Here is a 10,808-nt window from a genome sequence, read left to right as displayed (position 1 = left end):
ACAAACCTATTTTCCTCTCATGCCGGGAGCGAGGGCGTACTGTGACGTCATATTTCAGCGACCCGTACGCCATAAACTACGGAAAGGTAAATGTGCTTTAAATATTTGTTGTAGAACTATACAACAGTGTATTTTGTTTATGAGAACAACATCTGTATTACTTTTCACTTTAAACTAAGGTTTTCGAATGACTCTTGGGGTTTCAGAATGCAAACGGTACTACAAGGTACCTCTTCATTTCATTCATTTCATGACCTTCATGATATTTCCAGCCTCACAGCTAAGATCGCTATGTAATGATTAAAATGAACCCCTATTTGTTTGTTTTTTTAATTCTGGAAGAATAATACTAAGGACCACGGTGATAGCAGTGAAACAGTAAACAATTCTCAGTTAACTGTAACGGACCAAAATTGAATCGATTCTTTATGATAACGATATTATGATAATGAAATATGCAAACGAATTAAAATGAACAGGTCAACATTTAAAAAAAAACCTGCCTGTTGTGAGTCCTGCAACCCTAATAAAATATAACCTGTTATTACTGTAACGTCTATTCGTCCATTTGTTTTTGTACGAACGCCAAGACGAAAATAAGGCATTAGCACTAAGCCTTTTTAGTCCTGAACAGAGACGATTATATGGTAACCTGATTAAAGAATTTAATATCCTCAAAACATTGACTTCTTCCAAATCAACAAGGGAACGTGAAGCCGAGGAGGTTTGGGTGGGTAGGCTGCAAAGGAACAAGTAATAGCTTTATTCATAAAAGCTATAGCAGATATGGCTGCTATAGCTTTTATGGCTATAGCAGCCATATCACCCTGCAACTCACAACTGGCAACCCACTGAAGCTAAGCAGGTGTGAGCCTGGTCAGTACCTGGATGGGAGACCTCCTGGGAAAAACTAAGGTTGCTGCTGGAAGAGGTGTTAGTGGGGCCAGCAGGGGGCGCTCACCCTGCGGTTCATGTGGGTCCTAATGCCCCAGTATAGTGACGGGGACACTATACTGTAAACAGGCGCCGTCCTTCGGATGAGACGTAAAACCGAGGTCCTGACTCTCTGTGGTGTCCGAGGTCCAGGGCGCTTCTCGAAAAGAGTAGGGGTGTAACCCCGGTGTCCTGGCCAAATTTCCAATTGGCCCTTACTAATCATGGCCTCCTAATAATCCCCCTCTATGAATTGGCTACATTACTCTGCTCTCCTCCCCACTGATAGCTGATGTGTGGTGAGCGTTCTGGCGCACTATGGCTGCCGTCGCATCATCCAGGTGGATGCTGCACATTGGTGGTGGTGGAGGGGAGTCCCCATTACCTGTAAAGCGCTTTGAGTGGAGTGTCCAGAAAAGCGCTATATAAGTGTAAGCAATTATTATTATTATTATTATTCCATGCTGAAAAGAGAAGAAAGAAAGAAAACGCAACATTTCGGCCGTGGAACCTCACACCTGAAAAAGGCTTCACGGCCGAAACGCCGTGTTTTCTTTCTTCTCTTTTCAGCATGGAATAAACCTATGAAGCAGAGGGGGCAGGTGTGTCTAAAATCAAGAGCCTGAGGTGGGATTCGGAGTATAAACTAATCAGCCATTCTGTTAAAACTGAAGCAATTCCCTCATTTAATTTGTATTTTTTCTTAACGTATTTATGTTGAACAACATAAAGGTTTGTTCCACACTTCCTCAACAGTTAGAGTAAAGAACAACATCTTGTTATTGATCTTCAGTGCACTTTTTTTTTTACCAAACTCCCTGTATGTAAAATAATGTTGTTACCAAGCATGTCTGCCTGCTCCAAATGCTGTAGCTGAAAGGGAGACAAACTAAAAACAAATAATATAATAATTCCTTAAAATTATATAGCGCTTTACAGGTAATAGGTTCTCCCCTCCACCACCACCAATGTGCAACAACCACCTGGATGATAAGACGGCAGCCATAGTGTGCACAGTGCACTCACCACACATCAGACATCAGCAGGGAGGAGAACAGTGATGAAGCCAGTTCATAGATGGGGATTATAAGGAGGCCTTGATTGGTAAAGAACACAGGGGAAATTTGACCAAGACATTGGGGTAACACCCCTATCTTTTCGAGAAATGCCCTGGGATTTTTAATGATGACTTCGGTTTTACTTCTCATCCGAAGGGTGGTCCTTTTTTACAGTATAGTGTCCCCGTCACTATACTGGGACATTAGGACCCACACAGACTGCAGTAGAGTGAGCGCCACCTGCTGGCCTCTCTGACACCTCTTCCAGCAGCGACCTTAGTTTTTCCCAGGAGGTCTCCCACCCAGGTACTGGCCAGGCTTACACCTGCTGCCAGTTGTGAGTTGCAGGGTGATGTAACTGCTGGCTAATCGAATGTAGTAATGTCGTCATCGTAAACGTGGCATTTCTAGGAAGGGTAAATACAGTCGTTTTATCTGGCCCATGTTTTTCTTTCAGCTCGTGCCTCATGCTTTGGCAGAGTAGAGCCGGCCTGTTAATGGCCACACTTCCAAGGCCCTGCACAAGAAGGGCGTTAAAGATGGCCTGCACTGCCTCCTGCCATGACCAAAGACTGCCCAGCAGGGAGGGGGTCAGTCTCTCCAGATCTCCGGGCAGCGCGGTGCTGCAGAGCAGGAGCCTGGTTTCTGCTGCTTCGGCTGCCTCAGCCGGTCCCAGCTGGTACGAGAGCCTCGCGGACTCGGCGCCCGTCCACCTGACGGAGGGGCTCCTGGCGGTGACGCAGCAGGCCACGGGGCTGCCATGGTGGGCTAGCATCGCCTGCACCACGGTGGCCCTGAGGACGGCGGTCACGCTGCCCCTGGGCACCTACCAGATGGCCATCATAGCAAAGGTCTGTTTCAAAGCCAGCATTCCGTGTCAACTTTAAACTTTGCCTGAACCCATCATTTTTACTAATATGTTTTGAATATGTCCGTAATAATAATTCCTTACACATATACTGTATAGCGCTTTTCTGGACACTCCACTCAAAGCGCTTTACAGGTAATGGGGACTCCCCTCCACCAACACCAGTGTGCAGCATCCACCTGGATGATGCGATTGCAGCCATAGTGCACCAGTACGCTCACAACACACCAGCTATCAGTGGGGAGGAGAACAGAAGTCACTTTGTAGATGGGGATTATTAGGAGGCCATGATTGGTAAAGACCAGGGGGAAATCTGGCCAGGACACCAGGGTTACATCTCTGCTCTTTTTGAGAAACTCCCAGGGACTTTAATGACCACAGAGAGTCAGAACCTCTCTTTTATGTCTCATTCAAAGGACGACACCTTTTTACAGTATAGTGTCCCTGTCACTATACTGGAGCACTAGAATAGTGGCCCAATATAGTGACCATACACAGACCGCGGGGTCAGTGCCCCCTACTGGCCCCATTAACACCACTTCCAGCAGCATCCTTAATTTTTCCCAGTCAGTCTCCCATCCAGGAACTGACCTGGCTCACACCTGCTGAGCTTCAGTGGGTTGCCAGTTGTGAGTTGCAAGGTGATGTGGCTGTAATCAGCATTTTGACTGGAAACTGTCAAAGAGGGCAAAATTAGGCCCCTGCAGTCCTGGCTGAGGGAGAACAGATAGTAAATGATTGACTTTAACTCCACCACAGTGAGGATTGTCAAGAAGAGCTTGTGCACTCTGTAGTGTTCAGAGCTCCTTGTGGACAGCAACATAATCTGCTGTTTGAGGGCACTACATGCTCTTAAGGGAAACTGCCCATCCATATGAAAGGAGGGAAGACATGACTGCTGCGATCAGGGGAGCCTGCCCCTTGCTTTTTTTCCGTGGTTGAAGGAATTTAAAATGCCAGAGAATCTGGATGATCCTCAGACGCAACCAGTCCAGAAAAAGACTCTGCTGCGGAAACTGAATCAAAATTTAAGTTGGCTTGCTAAAGAATCTCTGTCTGAAGCAATGCAATTCTTATTAATGTAAAGCAATTACTAGCTGCAAAGAACAGCAGTCGTTGGTCAATATTACGCTGACTTACTGGCCCAGCTGCATAAAGCCATCTACAAGAAACAGTGGGAGCTGCTTGACAGTCAGTGTCCTTCTGATGTATGACAGTGTGCCATCTTAAATTCAAGGTTTCAGGATGTGGAATCTGATCTGTGTTAAGAGGAGCAGCCAGAAGATCTCTAGGTTTAACACAGAATACAGTTTCTGAAGCAGAAGTGGGCTGAGTGTAGCAATAAAGGGTGACTACTGTCATGAAATATTTGTATTTCTTTTTATATACCTTTGGCAGCAGAACCTATAGAAAGCCCCTGCTATGTTACAAGCTGAGACTTTGCTGGAACTATAAAAAAGCTTTTCCAGGTAATGTAACATTTTTTCGGTCTTTTCACCAGCCAGATTGAGTCGTTGCAAGTTGAAATTGGAGAGCTAGCCAAGCGTCTACGATATGAGGTCTCCGTCCGGGCCAAACAGCTGGGCTGGTCTGAGAAAGTCGCTCGGTAAGAAATCGCCTTGCATGTTGACACCAAAAGCCATTGAAAGAGCATGTTACAATTTTATCTTAGTCTGTGGTAATAATCGTTCCTCTTTTTAATTTGTAAATTGGTGTGTAAGATTTCTGTTTGTTCAAGCCTTTCTGTGGTACTTTTAGTATCCAGTAATTAAAGCCATTTGGGATTTTTATTGCAAATAAGAAAAGTTAACTGTGTAATTGGTTTGCTGTGAAGGTTTTTAGATATGACACTTCATAATAAATATCAAATCTCTTTTTATACATTCTGTTCAATCTTTCTTTTCAATGATGGGGTTTTCAGTAGTTTGGTCAAATTCGAAATGTGACAACGATTTGAAATAGCATCTCAATACTTTAGTGTTCAGCATTAACTTGAGGAAATGACCGGTCAGTTCTGCCGAAACCCTTCTTCTCACTTATGAGGAATGAAACAGGGAGCTGCTGTGAAGGAAGAAGATGTACCTGTAGAAAAGGTGCTCACAGAGCTGTGGGCAGCACGCACCACATTATAAGTGGGAGAGCAGAGATGTGAGATTACTGTTTGACCTTTTCTCATTCTTGTTTAACAACACCATATGTGTTAATATTAAACAAATCCAGCAAATAGATCACATTTTAATGGGTAAGCCTTTTCAAAATCAAGGCAGATACGTATACTCAGGGGAATTCCGAATCTGAGTTTTCAAATTACTTTGATTTGCGGCGCAACAGTGAAATCTGATCAAAGTGGGGCTGAAGAAAAGAAGAGCTTCTGAATATATATCTTAACGAGATTTTAAAACCGGATTGTTCAATTTATGACTGAGCCTTATTCAGCATAAGGACTGCCAAGTAGAAGTTCACAGTGGCTGGGCTGCCCTGAGCTGGCCAGAGGAATACCTCCTCTCCTGCTTCCTGCCAATGGTGTCGTCAGACAGCTACACATGTCTTGTCCAATGGCTGCGAATGCTACAGGAAGGAAGTGTGAGCTCAGCAGCATGTGAAATGGCCGATGGCTCAGACAGCTGGACGCATGGGAGGAGCATACACGCAGGTCCGCATTATTTAGGTGCATTCCAAGCTGAGGGGATATAATGCAAATAAAACTCTGAAGATTATAGCCGAGCAGTGTGTGCTGCTCATGCTATGTGCTTTCACAAATACAGACACACATTTCACAAATATGACAAATGCATATTAAAATGTAGTGGCTTACGCTGAGGATGGATGTCCTAAATCCCAGCAATGTGATGCCTGTGGTGTCATCACAGAGGTTTTCATAAGATTTTTTTGCCCCGGCAGCAAATTGCTTTTAATCAGAGCAACATCCAGTCACATTTTGAGAACTTTCACACAGAAATACAAATAATAGGTGCTGCAGGGATACGAATGTTCCTCTTTTTTCCTTTTAAGTCAAACTTATCAATAGGTATGTTAGATAATTTATAAGGTATGATGGAACCTGCTAATGGCCTTTACATGCTGAACTGTAACCGTCACGCCTGCTTGATCACAGAGGCTTTCTCCCCTTGTACTTACCCCCCAAATGGTAAATGTTTACACTAAACACCTGATGACAAAGGAAGGTTTCTATTTCCTTCGGTTACATCAAAGACAGGAGGGGGAGGAGGGGGGGGGGTGGGACGTGTGTATATAAATTCTGTAGGACCATATCCACTTTGAGCTGCAATCGGTACTATAACTATTATGGTGCTTATTGTGGTTCCTTGTATGCATACAATAAAGCTTGGCTGGACAAACGAACACTTCAGGCTCGAATTTCTTGGTTTCTACAGGTAGTTGGACATTTTATTTATTTTCTTATTTTTTAAAGTGATTCTTCCATTGCTTATCATTGTATAATTCAGTATTAAATCCCAAATAATTTAATTGACTAAACCCAACCTTCATAAATTGATCACAGTCCAGGCAGTTGTGGTTTTCATTGTAATTTGCTGTTTATTCCCCTGAATTTTACACTCTTGTGACATAACCTTGCTGATTGTATATTGCCAGAAACTTGTCTCTTGGAAAGTCGACTTCATAAATGATAGCATTATTGTTACTTTATTAAACACTTCCAGTTTAGTTTTTTTTTTCTCATGTCCAGTGTGGAGGGCCCGTCTGGTTTTCTAAATTGTTCTGGACATAGAATAAGACCCATTTTCTCTGTCGCTCAGGTACCATTTCAGGAAGAACTTGCGCCGCATCGTGTCTGAACTATACGTGCGAGACAACTGCCACCCGGTGAAAGCCAGCCTCCTGATCTGGGTTCAGATCCCCATGTGGGTGTTTCTGTCGCTCGCTCTGCGCAACATGAGTCTGGGAGTGAGCGACTCCTCTAGAGGTACTTGGGGGCATTGCATTTCATTCATACTGCTCAATGTGTGTGTAGATGCCTACCTGTATCGCAAAACGGGGAAAAACTGCTACTGTGGAAAAATGCATGCAAATGATTACAGATTAGAATCTCGGGGATATTATGGAGCGAAGCCTTTCTTCACATGTGCGAATGTCAAGTAAATGCTATAGCTTTGCTCATTACGTTTCGGCTTCCTTAAACCCCAATCTTTGGTTGTTTCACAGCTTTTCAATCAGAGCTCGCAGCAGGGGGCGCCCTTTGGTTTCCTGATCTCACACTGCCTGATCCCACCTGGATAATGCCAGTTTCCTTAGGACTGGTCAACTTGATCATTGTAGAGGTATGTTTCCTACACTCAGGATACTCAGCACCTTACATTAACCCCATCAAGCCTAATAACTCTTTTCTGATTCAACTAATTTGTTTCCTTACAGAGTTAGTGAACATTCCTTCTTAGGAAATGAAAGGAGAAAGGACAGATCTTCTAATCTGTGTAGACAAGACTCCTGATTTTATTTCACCACTAAATCAAACTATGTTATGTCTGAACTGTATAATGATATTAAGAGGTTGGCACAGTGGCGCAGTGGTTAGCATTGCTGCCTCACAGCACTGGGGCACTGGGTTCCACTGGGGTGCTGTCTGTGTGGAGTTCATGTGTGCTCCCTTTGTTTGTATGGGTTGGTTTTCTCCAAGTGCTCTGGTTTCTTAAGACAGGCCAAAGACATACTGGTCGGTTCATTGGCTTCTGGGAAAACTGGCCCTTGTTTGTCTGTGTGTGCGTATGTCTTTTCTCGGGTGTTTCCTGCCTTGTGCCCATTGCTTGATGGGATAGGCTCCCGCTCCTGTGACCCTGAATTGGAAGAAGCAGTTAAAAATGGATGGATAGATCAATGTCACAATTCTTTTGTGAGAAGCTCGAATCTCCTTTTAATATCCAGATAAATGTTCACGTGCTGGATGGAGTTTTCTTTTTTTCATCCCCTTTCAGATTTTCTCTTTACGGAGAACTGAAGTGTCCAGGTTCCAGAAGTACATCACCAATTTTATCCGTGGGATTTCGTTGGTGATGATACCAATTGCAGCTACTGTGCCCTCGGTGAGTATGACATTCCCCTCTTGAGTTCCAGAACTGAGTCTCTGTGGGGTCGAGTGCTCAGTGTTGCACAGTTATTTTTGGAGGTCTTCACCTCCCACACCAATAATGTCACGTTTTAATGAATTACAAGTAATGTGTTTTTGTTTTTGTCACGAGAGCCGGTTTTGACTCCCGTGGAGTGCGTTATTAAAGACACTATGCGGACGGTATAATCCGTAAAAGACGACGGAGGAAGGTACAACGGGGTTAGGATGGATTGACAAAACAGGGGGCGGTGACTGTAGTGAGCAGGTGCACGGGGGAAATGCAGAAGCAACCAAGTCCAAGGAAATCCAAAAGGGAAGTCGGGGCGCGGTCCTTAATCCAAGAGCTGGGAGATCCATCCAAAACAAACGGTTAAAAACGGGAACCGGGTCGGAACCGGCACAGGAACAGGAACTAAAAACATAACAGGACCAGGCAGTCAGGATGCCGGGGAAAAGGCTTGCCTTCAGACAACCTGGAAAATAGGCAAGCCATGTGGCGTCCATATTCCAGCACTGAGCCTGGAACTGCATAGACGCTAGGCTTTTAACCAAAAAGCAAACGAGATGCTCCAGGAAATAATAGAAACTAATGATAACTAAAAGGGGTGGAGCGCCCTCTAGAGGAGGAATGAGCTACGTAACAGTTTTCAACGGATCAAACTGAACAGTTATGTGTACAAGATATTGGATGTCAGTGTAATTTGCTAATTGTATATATACTTAGTCCTATATATATATAATTTGCCAGTACACAGTATTTTTTGCCTTTTCACAACTGGCAGCCCACTGAAGCTAAGCAGGTGTGAGCCTGTCCAGTACCTGGATGGGAGACCTCCTGGGAAAAATTAAGGTTGCTGCTGGAAGAGGTGTTAGTGGGGCCCTTAGGAGGCACACTGTGTGGGTCCTAATGCCCCAGTATAGTGACAGGGACTGTAAAAAGGTGCCGTCCTTTGGATGAGACATAAAACCGAGGTCCTAAATCTCTGTGGTCACTAAAAATCCCAGGGCGTTTCCCGGAAAGAGTAGGGATGTTACCCCGGAGTCTTGGCCAAACTTCCCCCTGGCCTTTACCAGTCATGGCCTCCAAGTAATCCCCATCTATGAACAGGCTTCATCACTCTGTTCTCCACTCCACTAAACCTGATGTGTGGTGAGGTACCGTGTGCACTATGGCTGCCGTCACATCATCCAGGTGGGATGTGGCATTACGCGGGGGGCGTGTCAAGTGTGGAGGCACCTCTTCCTCTTTAGACTCTACCCTTAGATTGCAGTACAATTTTGGTGTCTTGCGTTACCTTTTACTTCAGTTATTCTACCTTGTGCTTTGGTCATTTAATCATTTCTGTACCTTGGTTTGATCATCGTATAACGTGAATTGAATGTATTAACTGATTTATTTTGTTTTTACCGTTCTCCATGAGTTTTCATGTAGCATTTTATGCTTCTTTTGTTCCGCAGATGAGTGCCCTTGGACTGGTGTCGGCTAAATGACTTTGTTTCCCTAAACTGGGTGCGCCCAGGACGGTGTGATGTGCTCTTCCGTGTTGAGCTTGTCTTGCTCTTCCAGTGACGTCTGACCCTGAATGCTGTGTGTTCTGTTTGTCCAAGCTGCTGCTCTTGTTTAGTCTGACGTCCTGTGTGCTTCCTCTCCTGCAGTCCATGACCCTGTACTGGCTGAGCTCCAGCTGCGTTGGCCTGGGGCACAACTTGCTGCTGCGCTCCCCGCGTTTCCGCAGGATCTGCCGGATCCCCCCCAGCCGGGCCGACTCGGAGACTCCATACAGAGACCTCGCCTCCGCCTTTGTCACCAAATACTTCAAGTAGCCCTGGCGCCGGGCCACGCCGGGCCTCTGTGAGGGACCGCTCTGCCGTGCGATTCATTTCCTGGTTTTAAACTCTTGCGGAGCTGGCTTTCCCAGTGGAATACACGCATCCCTCTCGAAAAATAATTCAGAAAATCTGGAATTTTCTGAGGATTCAACAGGCCAAGGCCTCACGAAAGTAAAAAAAACAAACCTCTGTAGGGTTTTGTGTTTGGCTTTGGTGGAAGTCTGACGTTATTTCCACAACACCTGTATATGGTATGTTAATACCATGGAAGACTGGGAAGCCTTTACTGCAGGAGACGTTTTATTCATGTGGGAGTGTTGAATGGATTGGAATGTGTGTTGAGTACATAATGTAAAAACTCAAGGAAGCTAGCTGTTGAGAGAGGCAGGGATTCAGCGTCTTTGGAATTTTTGGCAACTGACCAATTCCCATCCCTAAACAAAAAGTTTCACATGAGAATGCTTTTAGTTTTGCAGTACTGTCCAGCATGATAAGACCTTTAGGGATATTCCATGTCCTTTTTTATGTCTTTTTCCCCCAGAAAACAATACTTAAGAAAATACCTCTTTAGAGGTGTTTGGTTTTCGTGTAAAGTGTAAATTCAATCAATCCTCGATTTTGAAGATAAAACTTCTTTGTTCTCGTTCTCGAAATTAAACTGGTATACTGTGTTTTACTTTATTCTTGAACTGAGCGGTTCTGTTCAACATCCGACTGTCTTCTTGTGTTGGGAGAGTTTAAGAAACTTAACTGACTAAAAATGTTTCACTGAAACAGTGAAAACGGTAATAAAATGTGCGTGAAATAAAATTCATAAAACATAATTTATGTATTAGATATAAATAAACTAAACTAGGATTATAAAATCACATATTGCATTATCTTCATTAGGAAGACAATTTAAGTATTGTTCTGGATTAGAAGGATATGTTATAACTGTTACATATTTTCGGGAAATTAAGCAGTAAGCAGCGAGCTAAACTTGGACTGTAAGGGGTGCGATTAAGTATAGTGGGCGGGGAGCAGCTTTAGT

At 44.2% G+C, this 10,808-nt stretch overlaps 1 protein-coding gene across 1 annotated transcript; it reads left to right on the top strand.

Moving 5' to 3' along the window:
* The first annotated feature begins 4 nt into the window (after positions 1 to 4).
* cox18 (cytochrome c oxidase assembly factor COX18) lies at positions 5 to 10,433 on the top strand. Its single transcript, XM_088631672.1, has 7 exons — positions 5 to 86; positions 2,449 to 2,842; positions 4,365 to 4,465; positions 6,639 to 6,805; positions 7,045 to 7,160; positions 7,812 to 7,919; positions 9,602 to 10,433. Exons 2-7 carry the CDS (start codon positions 2,459 to 2,461, stop codon positions 9,767 to 9,769), a joined length of 1,044 nt encoding a protein of 347 aa, XP_088487798.1. The 5' UTR covers positions 5 to 86; positions 2,449 to 2,458; the 3' UTR covers positions 9,770 to 10,433.
* The last annotated feature ends 375 nt before the right edge of the window (positions 10,434 to 10,808 follow it).

Source organism: Lepisosteus platostomus, chromosome 1 (genome assembly GCF_059453375.1).
Source record: "Lepisosteus platostomus isolate fLepPlt1 chromosome 1, fLepPlt1.hap1, whole genome shotgun sequence".
Lineage (NCBI taxonomy): Eukaryota > Metazoa > Chordata > Actinopteri > Semionotiformes > Lepisosteidae > Lepisosteus > Lepisosteus platostomus.
This window is presented reverse-complemented; position numbering and strand designations above follow the sequence as displayed.